This window comes from Chamaea fasciata, unplaced genomic scaffold, assembly GCF_029207755.1.
Source record: "Chamaea fasciata isolate MVZ Bird 193981 ecotype frontalis unplaced genomic scaffold, bChaFas1.0.hap1 SCAF_3, whole genome shotgun sequence".
NCBI lineage: Eukaryota > Metazoa > Chordata > Aves > Passeriformes > Sylviidae > Chamaea > Chamaea fasciata.
Genome location: NW_027094088.1, coordinates 104948537 through 104966186, shown reverse-complemented (window position 1 = coordinate 104966186; position 17650 = coordinate 104948537). Strand labels below are relative to the sequence as shown.

At 44.5% G+C, this 17650-nt stretch overlaps 1 protein-coding gene across 2 annotated transcripts in view; it reads left to right on the top strand.

Annotated features, from left to right (window-relative positions):
- Nucleotides 1–17650, top strand: part of HS1BP3 (HCLS1 binding protein 3) — a 53896-nt gene that overhangs the window by 17230 nt on the left and 19016 nt on the right. For both annotated transcript variants that reach the window (XM_066179996.1, XM_066179995.1), the window contains exon 4: nt 845–1061. In XM_066179996.1, coding sequence (XP_066036093.1) covers nt 845–1061 — 217 coding nt within the window. The remainder of the gene's footprint in view (nt 1–844; nt 1062–17650) is intronic.

Below are 17650 nucleotides of genomic sequence, written 5' to 3'. Positions count from 1 at the left end.
AAATCTGGGTGAGATGAGTCTGCCATGCCACGTTACTTCAATAGTCAAAATGGTGTAACCATGAATTTTATCCATCACAGTTTTCAGTAGCCTTTTTTTTTAGCTGGTTTCATTATTTTAAATTGCTTCCCTGGACATCCAGAAACTCGACAACAAGGAACCATTTTCTCCCCATTCTGCTGGCCTTTGCATGTTACAGGTATGGGGAGAAGACTTAGTTTTATGTTTCAGTTGGCTGAATTTCCTGAGCTGGATGCATCTTGCATACTGAAGGATGTTAGAACTCCAGGCTTCATTTTTCAGTGTAAACTGAAGAGCTGCTGTAGAAACATGCTGTCCAATGCTCTAATTTTAGCCAAAGTTAATTAAATAGTATCAAAAAGAGGATTTTATCTCTACTAGCTATGTGAAAGTTAGCTACCGACATATAAGCAGAGTATTTACAGTCCCTCTGCAGCCAGTAGAAGAGAAATAGGCACTTCAAAGAGAAACTTCTCACATGACTTCGTTTGGATGGGATGAATCACCATGTGGAAATTTTATTGTTTCTGTTGACTGTAGAAGGAACATAAATAAGCAGATTTGACATGTGCTGCTGTGTCTCAGATAAAGTTCATTTCCTCTATCTTTCTCTGCTTAACTACTTCAAATCAGTAAACAGATCAGACACATAATGACACATAGTGAATAAAGAGAACAGTGGGAGTGCTTTGAAAGAGTTTCACAAAAGCTGATCATGTCCTTCATTCCTCAAACAAAATTGTCAGAGACAAGTGCAGAGTATAAAAACCCTGTAGTTGTTATCTTGTATACTCAGTTTTGTCTCCATTACTGTGTTTTGCAGGAACAAAATCTTCCAGTGCCATTGACTTGAAGGGTAAAAACGTGCCTGATGACAGGGAGAAAGATGAAGAAAATGAGACATTGGATTTTTTCAAAGAGGAGAAGACACCAGACTTAATCTCACAGCTTTTATCAGTGGAAAATATCAAGAAAGGGGAGCAAAAAGAAGAGGGAGATGAGGAAGAAGAGGAAATTTTAGACCCTCTTGGTATAATCAGGTATGGCTAAAATCCTGTAAATTAGGTATTTATATTTTTTTAATAAGGCTGTGTGTCACTGTCTCCACAGCTAAATTTAATAGAGGAGGAGGAGCCTCTGCAGTTAATGAATGAGGTGCTTTAATAGAGGATAGAGACTTCACAGTGCCTTTTCAGTGCATTCCTCAGGACATCAAAGGGACAGGGACATCAGGAATGCCTTGGTAACAGTCCCAGCTAGAGAAGATGCTTTGCTGGGCACTGCAGGGTTCTACCACAAAGCATCAACCCTCCAGCATTCTGTGGATGTGCCTTCCAGAGTACACAGGACACTCTGATTACAGTGTCTGGAACTGCTTTTGAGCTCACTTGTGGCTTTGCTTTCCTTTTTGCTTTGTCTGAAGGTGTCACATGCTAAATGCCTGTAAGGCATAAGCAGTAACTGCCTGAGAAACAGTAACTGGATCACAGCTTCCTGATATTAGTATCTGGGTTTGTTTACCTGTCCAGTAATTTTCAGTTACTTTCTTCACTTCAAGATGGAATTTCTCACTGAATTCCAAACCGATTTCTAACTACTAAAGTCTGGAAGCAGATTTAGTTTTTCTGTGGCTGGGATCTTGAGTATCAACTGCTTTTTAGGGTGTCTCAGGCTTTAGATGTCCAAGTAAAGAAGCTGTTCTTTATCTTCAGTAAACACTGACCAAACCAACTGGATGGTTTCAGGCACCCAGAGTCACCAGTCACTACTGAATGTTGTCTTGGGTCTAGACTGTGCTTTCAAAATGCTTCTGCATAGCAATAGGCAGTAACTGAGAGTAACAAGCCAGACCCCTCTCTTGGTGATTCCCAATGGCATTAAATCATTTTTCCAGGGGATCATTCACTCTAGGCTCTAAGCTGGAGTCTCCTACACTAAGTTTGGTCAAATGAGATGATTAATACTGGAAGCACTATTTGGACTTTCCTCCTGCTATTATAATCATATGTAATTGTGGACCCCCAGATACTGTCCTTTTTACTTGAAGTATTGAATCCTTTAAATCAGAAAAGGATCACCAGAAAACATTAACTATTAATCTTTTGACAAAATATGCTGAATTGCTCAGCATCAAAATTATTCTTTTGTTTAAGGAGAGTTTCAAAATTTAAATAACTATTTACAATGAGAAGTTAGATAAAGCAATGCTTCCCACAAAATGGTCCTTAGTTTGTATGTTTACAAAAGCAGCTGTCCTTTTTTGGATAGGAAAATGATCTATTGGATCTATTAGAAAATGCAATTATATTTTCCAGCTTACAACAAATAGAAGCTGTAAAGGGCTTTCTGTGCCAAAACAAGCAAGAAATTTGCTTTTCTCCTCTGCATGGCTTGACGTAGCATTTGAAAATCTTGATTATTTTGGTCTTCTAATGCAATGAAGGATGACAGGATCTGGTATTTAATCCCCAGTTAGTTTGTTGTTTCCATTCCTTCCAAGTACAGAATTCTTATTGAGTTAAAATAACTTCATTTATATAAGAAGTATGGTCTTCACTGGGACAGAGCTGCAGCATGACATGTTATGCAGTCAGATGTTTTTCACTCTAAAGCAGGGGCTGGCTATCTATAAAAGAACTCTCCATATCTATTTATTATTTTTTGTGACTCTGATATGTACAGTGTTGGGGCAGAAACATGAAAGCAGAAACAAGAATTCTGAGTTGCATTTTTCATTGTCTCTGTTCTCCTATAACTCATCCTGCTTCCGTGGAAGTTATCTGGAGATCAGATTGGACATCTGCACTGTATCCCAGCTCTGTGCCATCTAGTAAGGTATCTAGGTGAGAGGCCAAAGGCAGGAGCTTAGTAGTCAGGGGATGGGCAGTTGTTGGGGGACATTTTAGGGTGTCTTCTGTGCCTGTTAAAATGTTTGGTGCTTGCATGCTTTGAATTGGGAGCTGAAGCCCCACAGCTTCAGTGCTTTACATGTGCTTGAAGTTACTTTGGCATGGGAATGGGTAAACAGGAGGTGAAGCAGATAGATAAATGTGTTTAGTAGTAAATTGTTCCCTAGTGCCTAGTGAATTTTGGTTTAAAAGAGGAAAAAAAAACCCCACCATGCTCCTTTGCTCTCTGAAAAACCTTTGGAAAGCTGTACAGTCAGAGCTGGAACAAGCCAGTCCATTTCGTGCAGTAGTGGTGGCCAGAGTGCTTTGAGCAGCAGAGCTCCGGCCTAAATTGAATCATGTGTTTGGCATAATCTTACAGGTTTTTTGCCTTCTGGATGAGGATGAAACTGCTCCAGTAGCACAGGCCTCCATATGCTGTCAGCACGCTTCATTTGGTAACAACTTCTCCTCCTGGGCCAGAAGGCTGTGAATTGGATTTGGCCCAGCAGTGCTGCTGTGCTGCTGAGCCACCCAATATCCAGTCAGATATCTGGCCTTAGAGGCAAAATGTTAAACTAGGGCCTTTTTTTTCTGGTTTTGTATTGCTGGTGATCATCCAGGTGGAAGCTCATGATGGCCTGGTTCCTTTTGCCTGGAAGAGACATCCCAGTGGTGCAGATTCTCTGCCTTGCTTTCAGGGCTGTGTCTGAGTTGCTCTTTGATGTCAAGTGGACAAACTCACTTGCCAGTTCAGCTCTTCATCTTTTGTGGGTATTAACGATGATCTCCAAACTTGGTGTTTCTCTGTTGTATGGTTCTTATGCCTCAAAGCTTTCTCTCTGTGTTAGGGTGATTCTGGGATTCTTAACAACAGAAAGACTTGGGGTTTTGCTGTCCAAATCAGGAACATGTCAAAACCAATACATACTTCTGATTAAGTTTTCATCTTTTAACACCCCTCCTCCTTTTCCTTTTTTTTTTTTTTTTTTTTTTTTTACCCCAGGAGCCTGGTTCTTCCTAGAATAAAAGGTGCTCAAAATTAACTTGTATTTGTGGAATGCTGTGTTGAAATTCATTGAAATATGTTTTCTTCTCTTCATCCTCTTCCTTTCTCAGTAGTTTGAAGTATTGGTATTCCTGTGTGTTGTCACCAATTACTCTGCAAGTTTTCCTGGTAGAAGGAAAAGATTTTGTAGAAATCTTTCCAGTTTTGGACAGAATATACAAGTCTTGTAAGAAAAATCACTCCTAATTCAGACTAAGATGATCCTTTGATATCAGCTGTGCATAAGGTAACAAAATCTGGTATACTCACTTTTGTAGCAGTGGCACACTTTTAGCTCTATTTCACTTCTTTTAGCTCTTTAAGTGTACGATGACTTGTAAGTCACTGTAAGGCTCTCATAGCATCTTCTTTAAAGTCAGCATCTCTTGGGTTTGGGGTTTTGTTTCATTTTTTTTCTCTTGAGCCACAATCATAATAATATTCCTTCGTTAAAATGTTTGAATTCCCTTATAAATCAGATCCAGGAGATCGGATACATATTTTAACTCCCCAGTGTAGGGACAGTATTAGGGATATTGACTTAGCTTTGTCTCCACTCTTTATCACTGTTCTTTAATCCATAGAGCTCAACATTTGCAGATAAATATTTCTAAATCCTTAGTAGGCTACCATGGTGCTTTGGTATCTGAGTTTTTAAAGGTGCAGTATCTTTTAACAGTGTTCTAAATGTTTCAAAGGATTTTCCTCATAAATTGCAAAATAGTATTGTGGGGCTAGTCTCAGTTGCAGGGAGTTCTCCAACTGGCACGCCTTTAGGAATGAAAGAAACAAGAGCATGGATCTTGAAGAGCCTAATCCTCTGAAGGACAAGGCATGGAAGAGAAACACAGGGTGGATGAGCTGTTCACCTGAACTTGATGGTACTGTTGAAAACTCTGTGATGGAAAAAGGCGTGAGGTGGTTTGGGGGCAGGTTGGTGTGGGGTGGGGGGAGCTGTCTGCAGCAGGATCCGGAGCAGCAGCTGTGCTCAGCCAGCTGGGCTGTGCCAGGGCCCCTTGGCCAGGGCTGGCTGAGCACTCAGCTGTACCATGGCATTCTCCTGTCCTCTCAGTGAGCTTGGCTGTCTCCAGAACGCCCACAGCAAGTGGCTGCTGGCCTGTGCTGCCTCCTGGGCTGTGATTGGGATGGTTTAGGAGAAGGCAGGTTGTCCCATGCCAGGGGGATGCCAGGGACTGTTCTAACAGCCTGAGTTGTTGAACTGACATCCTGTGCTCAGGCCCAGGCTGTGAAGGAATTACTCAAAAAACCAGGATGGCCCCATGTTCCTCTACCCACAGAGCTTTCTGCCTGCTACCATCTTTGCTCCGCTCTGCCCTCAAGCTACCCTAGGGCTTGGCTTTCTGTAGAGAATTCAGGCATCTAGTTTGGGATGTTTTTGCTTAATCAAAGCAAGATCAAGTTCACATTTCCAGGTCTTCATCTTACAGGAGGTTAAAAAACACATCACAGTAACTGAATTGGGCTTTGTCTTCTTCCTCTCTGGGTGAAATACTGAGTTTTACTGTTTATATGTTGAAGCCAAGAGCTTTAGCATCCCTCTCCTCCCACTTTGTAGTCACAACAACTGAATTTAGTACTTGTATTCGGTTCATTCCAAAAAACCTCAGACAGCAGCTGATTAAAATGGCTGTGAACCAGCTCCTCTGAACAAAGCAGCAACAATTCTGCAAAAGGAGTGTGGCTGCCTCATGGGTTAAAATATGCAGCAGCCATTTCATTGCATGCATTTTCTTCATCTGCAGTTACCTTCTGAGGTAATATTTGTTCACCACTTTAAGAGAACCCACCTTCTCCTGTGCTTTTTTTTTCTTGTCTTCCTCAGCTCTCTGCAGCCCTTGGAGGAGCCTCTCCTCCACACTGGGTTCCTTCCTTCTGTCCTTTTTCCTTTGCCTCCTCAAATCTTTCAGTGACAGCATGTATTTCACCAGGCATAGGCTTTTCCTGGCAAACTGCGCAGAGGTGAGTATTCCCTAGGCAAGAGTTCCTTTATCTCCTGGTGGGTCCTGGAGAGTTTCTGTCTTGACTCTGTGCCTCTGTTCCAGAGGATTTCCCCTTGTGGCTTCTCCTCATCCAAATTTGTGCCTCTCCTGAGGAGCACAGACATGGGTAGGTGAAAGCTTTGCATCTGTTGTTTCAACACAGAGTCAGCTAAGTCCTGACAAGAGTTAGGAAGGACTGGTGAGGGCTGATGTTTTGGGCACCTTCTGCCAGAGGTTTTTTAAATCTTTGTAGCTGGTTACTGCTGGGGTCAAGCTCAAGCACCTCCAGTGCTAGAGGTTTGCTGTTGCTGGGTTTAGTTGGTAAGGAGGTTATTAAGGCACTCGGTGCTTTTCCTGGCTGCAGATGAAGTAGGTGATGGCTTGGAGCAGCAGATTGGCAGGGAATGAGCAGCCAGGAGCCAGCCCTGGCCTTGCCAGAGCCCGCAGAGCCAGGCAGGCTGCAGGAGGAGGTAGGTTGGCACACAAGTCAGCAGTTGTTTCTGCGTTGCATGCTATGCCTTTGTGTTTCCCAGCCCCTTAGTGGCAGTCAGGCTAGAGCTTGATTTCTGAGTTGTTGATCCCAATGCTCCCTTTCCTTTCCTCTTCCCTGATGTGGCACAAGAGGCTAGAATGGCCTCAGCCTTTTGTCTCTGGGGAAGAAATGAGTGGCAATATTTGGTCTTCCTTCCTCTGCCAGGAACCTTGGGCAGCTGAGAGTGAGAAACCTTGGGCAGTGAGAGTCTCTGATGAGGAGGCAGAAATCAGCTTAAGGGAAATCCTGCATTTAGCATCATTCCAAGTGCTTTTATTGATGGAATGCCCAGAGCTGTAATAGGTGAGGGTAGCATACTTGCTTATGGGGTTTTCCCTCCAAGGAAGGACATTTCTGCAGTCTGGAGTGGTGTCCTAGCACAGCTGCTGTCTGCTGGACAGATGGTCTGGAGCAAACTTGTCAAAATGTGTGTTCAGCTGCTGTGCCGTCTGGTCCTTGGCTGGCAGGGTTGTATTCCTGCCACTCCTCAGGCATCCTGCTCCTCAGCCACTCACAAATTCACAGCTGCCTTTTGGTCCATCCAGGTACGTGTTTGCCTTCCCCTCTGAATCCAGTAGGATTTATACACAGCATAAAAACAACTTGTGTGTCCCAGTCAGCTAAAAGAGAGTGAAGGTGTCAAAACATCAAAGAAGAGTGAAGATACAGGTTATTTTTTCTTTAACAAAACACAGATAGTCAAAACAATGAATGAGAAAATAGAGCTTTGTTTTCCTAGCAGTGTGTGTATCCATGCTCACAGCTGTGAAGCCTTCAGAGATTTAAACAGGCAAATCTTTATTTTCTGTCAGTTGTTGAGTCACAAGCTTAGGTTGCAAGGCATGTTTGACCATCACTTTGCCAAGTGACACAAGTATTTGTCACAATTCCAATCCAGCTGCTGTCGGATTGGCAACTCGCAATGTCCCAGTAAACAACCCCGCTGGTCTTCTACTGACAGATGAAATTTTTATGAAAACCAAGGATAGTAGTCTGCTATAGTGTTCTTCTCCATCCAAGAGGAAGAAAAGGGAGCAAAAAATCTGTATTACCTACCCAGTTAGGGGATAAGCCTGCCTCACTTTTCATAAACTGTCTGGTCTCAACCTTTTTTAGGCGCAACCTTGTAGCCTCTCCGTGGAATTATTTTAACTGAGTGGCTAGGGAGTAAAGCAGGTTGGCAGGGATGCTCTCCTTGCAGGAATTCAGTCCCTCCGGTTTGTCTCCTGAATGCTTTTGTTTTTATAGGTGCTTTGTGAGTGGTGTTTCCCATGCAGAGGGCTTTCCTTTCTTTTCTGCCACCAATCCCATCTCCTGAGAATGGCTTCCAATGTGTTTCCTTACTGAAAATCTTGCTGTGCCCCCACAAATGGGAGGTTGAGGGTGATTGAAAGAAAACAATGGAAAATGAAAACATGTTTAGCTACTGAATCTCACAGAATCATCCATATTCATTCAGTGTGATGTCTTCTGAGTGGCAGAAACCTGTTCTCTTGAGATAATTCTGCCAAGGCTTGTGTGGCTCCGAGTGGTGAAACCGAGACCCTTTCCTAGCTGTACTTCCCAGACAGGGAAATTGAGTTGAATGGGTGAAGGACTTGACCCTCTCCTCTCATGGCTTTTCTTTGGGAGGGCAGACTGAGTGGAATTATGCTCAGGAAAACTGAGATTTTTGGGTACTTCTGGACTTGTGGTTGACACATGCTCTATCCATAAGCACTCCTTCAGGAGAGTGTATTGCACAGGTGGTTGCTGCTGTGTCTGCACCTGGCAATCACAAAGAACTGTACCTTGGGATCAGAGCTAGGGCACTCACACTGTCAGAGGGGTTTGGAGTGGAAACACAAGTCACAGCTCTAAAGTTGGCTGCTCTGTATTTTCTTTTATTTTGGAAATAGTCATTTCCCTGACCTAAAGAAAACTTGTGAGAGTCTTCCCTGTGCCAGCATTGTCCTTATCTGCATTCAAATTTCCCTGTCTAGTGTTGGAGTTTTGGTCCAATGGGATTATGCAGTCATTATTTCCCCAGGTTTTTAAGCAATTGCCTGGCTTAAAGTTCAGTGGTGAGTTTCTGTCATGACTGGCTTGAGTGATTCCAGTACATCCACAGCTGGAACATGAGGATCCTTTGGGAAAGAGTTTAAGTAATTATTTTAATGTGCTTCATTTTCTTTCTGATTAGAACACTGAATATACTTTAATGGGTTTTATAAACAGTTGATTTGTGTTTATGCCATCATCCTAAGCCCAAAGGGCTAAAAATAGCTCTCTAGTCTGTGTAGTGTTACAGCTGTGTGTACCATCCAGTGGTGTTTCCAAGCAGAACACAAATGTATCTTCACCTGGGGTAAAATACAGCAAGGACTTAATTGCTTCATGCAACACTTCATTGTGGCACCATCAATGAAGAGCACTTAATTCAACTGGAAATGCAGAGACAATTGCACCCATATAAATGTAAATACCCAGCTTGGAATTTGACCAGATTGCTAAAGTGGATTGTCTCCTTTTAAAAAAGGTTTCACAGGATTTTTAACAGACCTGGTTCACTGTTTACAATGTACTAAAGGAAAAAAAAAAAACCAACAACTTGAAATGCATTTTTCTGTATACAGAAGAAGTGTAGAGCCAATATCTGGAACTGGAATGAAATGCCATTGCCACTAGCTAGCACCATCTTTCAAATAATTCCCATCGTCCTCTGAGTGAACTCTTGGCTTTTAGTTTCCCCCTCCTGTTTGGCAGGACATGCAGGCATTTGTAGCAGATCTAGACAGCACTGAAGGTGTGCAGGAGGTGCTGTGAGCTGCTCTGCAGGTGTATGCAGCAAGTCCTTACTTAACTGAGAAAGAGAGGAGTAGGAGGCAGGAGATCCTTTAGAGAGGCTACAGGAGAAATTTATGACTGCACAGAATCAAAAGTGTCTTTTTTTTTTTTTTTTCTTTCTTTCTTTTTTTTCTTTTTACTTCTCCTTTGGAAGAGGTTTGTACATGATGTAATTGGGCAGATTTAAACATGTTTTGTTTCATGGACTTCACAATAATAGGATGACTCAGGTCCTTAATTAGAATAAAAAAAGCATTACCTCATCGATGAGCCTGCTCCTTTCACCAAGGCAGGGGAAATCTTTAATCAACAGATGCAGGGAACTGCTCATAGATGAGACAGACTGCTAATGAGAGATGGATTCAGAGCTGCCCTATTGCTTTACTGTTCACTGAAGAAACTGTGGGGTGAATGTGTGCTGAGTTTAAGTTGAGATGGGAGACTTGTTTTTCCTTTCATCTGATGCTGTCAGGTTCCTAATTCAGCAGACTTAATGAAACCATTGTTCCATTTTCCCCATGGACCTGCTGCAGACATTTCTGTCTTCATTTCAAAGGATCAAAGAATCAGCTTTTTCCATTTTTTCCAAAAATGGAAAACCATTTTTGAAAGCAATCTGTAAAACTTTGCCAAAAATTCATGATTTAGCTATATAACTGTAGGCTGGTACTAATTAACACACCTGGGGATCACATCTTTTACTGCTGCCCCTCGCAGCATTTGACTAGGTCTGGAATCATCTAAAGTGTCAATTAAAAAGGAATAGCCCTAGGGACAGATGCATCTGGGACTTGGCAGCTCTTCATTCTGCACTTGAATTTCTTGGGTCATATCACAGTACTTAAAAGTTAGATTTCTCTATTATCCCTTTAGTAAATGGAATAAAAGCGATTTTATAGATCTGCCTGCAGAAAAGTTTCCCTTTGCACAGAAATGTGGCATTCAGATAGTTGTTAATGACCATTGTAATTGAAGCAAAAGAAATACTTTCCATTACCTTCTGTACATTTTGGGTAAGAGTCAAACCCTTTCTTTCCATATTGCCTGATAATGCCCAGTCATGTCCGAATCATAGAGCGAGTAAGATTTATAATGACAGTGAAATACACAGCTGTGGTAGGTGGTTTGACTGTGGCTAAACTAGTAAATAAAAGCAGACAGGAACTGTAGTATTGCTTTTGCCAACTCGAATAAAGTCGTTTCTGTCCAGCAGCTAAATCCTTCTGCTCCCCAGAGCAAGCTGGCCATATCCAAAACAGGAAGGGCCCAAAGCTTGTACTGATCCCTAAACTTTGCCCAGGCATCATTTGGGAAAGCAATAATCAGCCTGGGCCAAATTCATGCTGAGGAGCATGCTGAAAACTCAAAAGGCAGTTACTGTGCACCATTATCCCAGCCCATGCAGTCACCACATTTATTTGCTGTTGTTGGCCCTTTGTTGCCCTCTGGACAGCCTGAGGAATATGCATTTTTAGGAGTCAGGATTGGAGCTGTTGGGGCCCTGTAAGGAGATGCAGGCAGCACTGAGGTATGCCTGGCACCTGAAGATGCTCCTGGCCATAGACCCCCAGGGACTTTTTGCAGCAAGGATGGGTCTGGCTACTGCCTCCTCTCAGCTGGCACTCTGTTGGGTGCTGGCACAGCTCAGGAACCAGCCTGAGCTGGATAGGTGCAGCCTGCCTCATTTGGGTGTTCAGACTTCAGCCCTGTGGATGTGAGCTGTGGTGTATCAGGTGGCTTGGAAAAAGTCTTGATTTTGATTTTCAGTAGTATAGGTTATTTTCTGAGGTCTGCTCTCTGAAGCACAATTTTCTGTAGTAACTGCTCTTTATTTGTGATGATACACAAATGGATTGGAATGGCTCAAATGGAAGACTTCCAAGCTTCTCTCTTCCTTGCTTTATTGCTTTTTGTCTGTAATAGCATCTGAGGCACACTTGATGGCATCATTAAACACAAAACATGGTGTCATGCCACGGCATCAAAAGCCTCCCTAATATAAAGGGCCATGTCTCCATCTCTTCCCCCTTTCCTGTCTCTTCTGAAGAGCTTGTAGCCATCTAGTGCAGTGCTCCAGCTATGTGAGTCATCCCACCACGTTTCTGTGATTGTGACTACATCATGGCTTTGCTGTTGTCCCATGGCCTCCTGCTCCTCTTGTTTGTTACCCATACTGCATGCATTGGTATCCATGCACCTCAGCTGGGCTAGTGATTTCACCCCTAACTCGGGCCTAGCACCCTTGGGCCTGCTTCCAGGCAGCCCAGCTGCATCCCCTTCCTCCTTCAAACCTAGTTTAAAGCCCTCTTAGTGAGTTCTGCCAGTGCATGAGCTAAAATTCTTCTGCCCTTAGCAGAGATGGAGTCCATCCAGTTCCAGCAGGCCAGGTGCTGTAAAAGTTTCCCCATGATCAAAAAACCCAGAATTCTGCTGATGAAACTAGCCCTTGAGCCACTTGTTGATAATGTGGACATTCCTAATTCATTTCATTGTTTTTCTCTGCCACCAAAGGGACTGAGCAAAAAACTACCTGTGCTCCTGCCCTATCAACCACTTGACTCAGTGCCCTAAAGTCCATTTTAACTGCCGTGACACTCCTCTTTTCAATTTCATCACTGCCAACCTGGAGTATCAGCAGTGGGTAACAATAAGCCCAGGAAGTCTCCTGGTGATATTCCATACCTGGGCCCCACTGGCAGCAGACCTTCCTGTGGGATTGGTCTGGGTGACATGGGGCCCTCTGTTCCCCTCAGGAGGGAGTCGCCCACAATGAGTACCTTTCTTTTCTTTTTAATGTCAGAGGTGGTGATCCATCCTACAGATGAAGTGTAATTGGGAGGCTCACTGGGCAAATAATTTTCTTCTGGGTCATCTGGCTGACCCTCTAGATCCAGGGCCTCATACCTATTCTGAGGTGGCACTTGGGTAGGTTGTGAGTAGGGACCCATTTCCACTCCTCCTCATCCACCAGGTGTCCTTCTGGCAGTGGGAGGCATGGGAGTCCTCTGACTCCTGGTGGGCTTCCATCAAGGATGGAAGGGCTGAACTCCACCAATCTATTTCCCTTTCACTTTCCCTAATACTCCTTTGTCTTTCTACTTCCGCCCTAAGCTCGGCCACCAGTGAAAGGGGATCATTTACCTGTTCACGGCACAGGCAGGCTTCTTCTGCAACACTCCCTGGTACCACTGATAAGCTCAAATACTTGGCACAGGAAGGGGTCTGGACGAACACATCCTTTTTGGAGGGTTCTGTTTGGCTACACACACTCTTACTAACTGCAGTTTTTGATCATGTAAAAACCATTACTAACAACCCAAAACCAAGCAACCCAACAAAAACACAACGAACAACAAACTAAAAACCTCATTAGCAGGAGGAAATCTCCAACCCTGCCTGCTTGAACTGCTGTGCCACGCCCGTTTGCCTGCTCCTGTTTGCTGTGCTCCCTAGAGCCCTCTTTTAATCACCCCTCTGCTCACCAGAGGAAAGCCCCGCCCTGCTCCTGCATGGCTAATGTGAACTTACTACATTATCTAGACTCATTTGCAACAGACATCTCATTTTTCATCTCTGTGATGGGTTATCTGCCAGCATAGGCTGTTGTTGTGTGTAACGGTCTTGTCCTGAAAACTTACTCCTGAATCATCCATCTTTCTGTCCTCTTGCGTATGAGTGACAGAGCCGTGGCTGCAATTGTTCCTGTAATATGGAAAACAAATGTGTTCTCAAGAAACTCCTGAGGGTTAACCCTCACTTCATCCCTTAGGGGCTGTTACACCAAACCCTGACCTCTCTGGAGTTGTTTTTATTTGTTCAGTGATGCTGCCAAGAGATGTGGGCAGTGCCACACAATGCAGGATGCTGGAACAGGAAGGGGAAGCACATGGTCTAGAACTGTGCACCAAAGTCTCAGAATAATTAGTTTCAATTCTTCATGTCAAAGACGTCCTGTTTAGGCTGCAGATAGCTCACTTCTGGTTTTCAGGAGCACATTTCATTCCTGATCTGTAAAGGGACAGTGCTGGCATGTCCTGACGTGCAGAGGTGCAGAGAGAGTGAATTCTGAAAGGTTGTGAGGTGTTTTGGGGCTATCCAAACATTGTGGTTTGTTGTCAGTAAGCATTGTTTTAGTTGCCCTTGGGAGGTGGTGCTGGAGATGTTACCCAGCCTGTTATCCCTTACTCTCATGGAGGAACTTCCTTGCTCTGACAGTCCTTTTCCAGCTGTTGGTAGCACAGCACCATTGCTCACAGGAGGAATGCTGTCATGGTGCCATTGTGTGCTGCTGGTGGATATTATGAAGGATGCCAAGGTGTCCTTAAGCCCTACAGCCAAATGGTCAACATGGCAAAGAACAGCAGTTTCCTTTCTGCCCTCTGCTTATCGCTTCTTCCTGGACCAGGCACCCAGGACCCCTCACAAGGACTCTTTCTAGAAGGTGACATGGACATCAAGCTTCCCGCTATACACAGTCCTCTGGCAGTATCACACCAGCCTTTGCTCCTTCAAACACCCCTATGAGCCTTTGTTCTGTGCCCAGAGCAAGTCATTAGCATCAGTTCGGGCTGTGGCTTTGCAGAGCTCTAGCACAACCTTCATGTCATTTCAAGCACTTTGAACTTAAAAACAGATGCAGAATAAACATTAATTCCAGGATGCCACAGAGCAAGCGAGAACCAAGGCCAAGTGTTGTAAAATATGGATACTGCACCAGCCCTCTTGTTCAGCAGGGTAGGTGTGTGTGCTGCCTCCTGTGCTCATGGCACCTCTGCTGTGGAATTCAGTGTCAAAATCTTTCCAAAGCCACTCCTCCACTGCCCTCCTCAGCTGTTCACGGGAGAGAAATTATGACACGAGTTGAGATAAGGACAGGGAGAGATCATTCACCAGTGACTGTCACAGGCAAAACAGGCTCCACTTGGGGAAATGAACTGAATTTATTACCAGTGAAATCAGAGCAGGATAATGAGAAATAAAATTGAATTATAAAATGCCTTCCCCTCACCCCTCCCTTCTTCCTGGACTCAGCTTTGCTCCTGATTTTCTCTACCTCCCCACCAGCAGTGCGGGGGAATGGGGAATGGGGGCTGGGGTCACTTCATCATCTGTCGTCTCTTCTGTTCCTTCTTCTCAGAGGGAGGACTCCTTACGTCCTTCTCCCTTGGAGTCATAAGTCCTGCCAGCAAACCTGCTCCAGCATGGGCTCCTCTGTCCACAGGTCCTGCCAGGGGTGTGCTCCAGTGTGGGGTCTCCACAGGGCATCCCCCTGATCCGGGTTGGGATCCTCCACAGGCTGTAGGTGGATCTCTGCTCCCCCCTGGGCCCCATGGGCTGCAGGGTCACAGCTGTCTCACCAGGGGCTTCAGGGAAATCTCTGCAGTGGATTCTCAGGAAAAATTACGCCCTGTGAATCAGCATTTTGACCATATCTGATGTACTGTACTTTTACAACCACGCTGACCCTGTGGTGTTTATTCTCTGTCTTGGCTGTGTGGCATGTGAAAGGTCTGCTATAGCATTTCTACTTATGGACCCAAATCCTGAAGTGCCCTGGGTCTGTGGTTTCTGTCTGTAATGATCATTCTTCCTCCAACACTGCCATAGCCACTGTAACATGAGGGAGTAAAAGCTCAAAATATTGTGCAGTTATCTGTAATTGCTACTCCCTTACTTTCATCAGCATAATTTCAGCACTTTTCCAGTCGTCCCTCTTACTGACGTAGATCAGTGTTACAATTTCTGTTCCCTCTCTATATTCAACCAAAGATCCTCCTTTACCACACCTCAGGTAATCTCTCACATCTTCAACTTACTGGATGGTATAATATTCTTCACAGTGTAGAGCTTTAATGTTCTTTGAATGAATTTAGGATTTGTGAGTAACCAAACTGACCCAAAGGATCAACTTAGCTCACACATGAATGACCACTAGCTAAACTTGGCTCACACTCACACTGCGAGTGACCAGTAGCTAAACGTGGCAAGAGCTCTCCTTGGCTGTTGGAGCTCTGTGTTTGTTGCTTTTTGTCCCCAAACAAGCCTGAGATCTCATGTCATCTGGGGTATGGGAGCTGGAGATGATTTTCAGTATTTCTACCCACAGTCTGTGTTCCCTAATTCATTTTCCCTGCTGCACCCTTGCAGTGTTCAATGCAGCCATCTCAAGGGGCTGGCAGGCAGAAGCAGATCATCAGGTGGCTGAGCAGGAGCAAGGAGAGGGATCTGCAAGGAGTCAGTTGTGTGGATCTACAGGCTCATGTTGTTTGTGTCAAGTCATAATCCTCTGGGCATGTGAGAGGATAGCTGGAGGCCTGAGATCATCTATCTGCCAGCTCTGAAGAGTGCTGTGGGAATAGCAAGTGTCACTCTGGCTGGGCTGAGCTCAGAGATTTTTTGCCAGTAGGAGTGGAGTGAATTTTGTTAAGATTTTGGAATACTGTCATGGCTGCCAAATAACACCAGCAACTGAGTTGGATCGTGTGCATAAGCCAGAGCACTTGTGAAGACTACTCATTTCTTCTTCTTTCACTCACGTGTTGTGGCATGCTGGCACTTAGCAGGTTCCAGTGATTCAGTGCCCACCCCGCTGTGCTCCCCAAGGGGTTTGTGGTGATTCCCCACTGGACCCCCCTCCAGCCTGACAGCCAGCTGCGGGCACCTGAGCTCAGTGCCCAGCCCCTGGTGTTACTGACCTTGCAAAAGCTTCTCTGCTGAGAAATCAAGCTAGTTAGCAATAAAATCTTAAATAGGAATCCAATTTCAAAAATGCAGAATTTCATCAGCTGCTTTTCTGCTTACAGCAGAAAGCAGCCCCTAGGCAGCCAGCACTGCAGAGCCTCAGTATTTTGCTTAGGAGGGAGTGATTGTGTCTGAGGTGCTCCCTGGTGTGACTGTTCCTACAGTCTGACCTCCAGCAGTGTCTGCAACATCACAAGTGGAATTGCTTCATGCACTAGGTATATCCATGGCCTAAGGAATATTTCACCCAGAGCAATTTTATCTTAACTCCATTAACAAAAAATAATCACAAAAAACCTGTAGGCAGGAAAGCAGTGTTCTGTTTTATGGAAGATGTTTTGATGTCATGATCTGCAGGAGAGGCAGCAGCTGGAGCACGGTACTGTGTCTGTAACAGCAGTGTCATTTAGCTCTGACAATGTCTCACTGTGTCCTTCTCTCTTGTAGTTCCTGTGGAGCCATCTCTAAATTGTGGTGAGGGTTTTGTTTCACCCCTGGCACAGCCAAGAGAAAAAAGTGACCTCTGTGAACAGCAGGATGTGCGGAAGGGAAGGCAGTGGGGCAGGCTTAGCCCCGTCATCCCTCCTCGAGTTGATGCAAATCCTGCTTGGCTACTGCTGGAATCTGCTCACTGCCTTGGTAACTGGCCCCTCTCGAGCTTTTCATAAGCTCTTTAGATGTGGTTTGACAGGTATGTCAGACAGAATTTTAGACTGGAATATCATGTGCAGTTTGGTCTGTGCAGGTACCAGGCGAAGAAAAGGAAAGGTACCCTTCAGACTGAGTTTTATATGGAGCATCAAGGATTAGAGAAGCCAGACGTTTTTTTATGCAAACATCCTCTATCCTATTTGAAGCCTTTCTGTTCACAGACAAGGAAAAATTAGGGTTGTCTCTGCAGTCTGGGCTCTGTACCCCTTCTGTTTAGGATGTGGTGAGGAGGGAATTCAGGTGAGGCAGCAGCAAAGTGGAAATTATCTCCTCCTGAGGAGCACAGTGTAAGTGCAAGGGACTGGACAGCAATTTGTTGTGAGGTAGAGATTAAATAACCCAATATTAAGGCTTTGTTAAGGAGAGGTAGCAGTTAAAAACAGCCTGCCTGTCGTTAGAAGGAGGCACCAAACAGTTGATGATTAGGCCTTGCCAAGGCCTGTAGTGAGGTGACACTTTAAAACTTGTAGTGTTAAGCTGAAAAAGGGTAGTTTTAGATGAGGTATAAATACAATAAAGGTGGTGCGACACTGGCCCAGAGAAGCTGTGGATACCCCACCCCTGGAAGTGTGCAAGGCCAGGTTGGATGGGGCTCTCAGTGACCTAATGACAAGGTGTCCCTGTACACAACAGGGGGGTTGGAATAGGTGATGTTAATGTCCCTTCCAACCCAAACCATTTTGTAACTCTACTGTTCCATGAGGTGTGAGTGCCCAGCACATCTGAAAATGAGGTATCAACTATTCACATGTTCAGTGCTTTCTCAGAATATAGATCTAACAAGAAGCTACAGTAGTATGTTCCTGTCAGGAGGGGAGCAGGTTTCACCATTTCAGTGTTGAAGACATCAATCCCTTCTCCAAAATGGTTGTTATTTGTATTT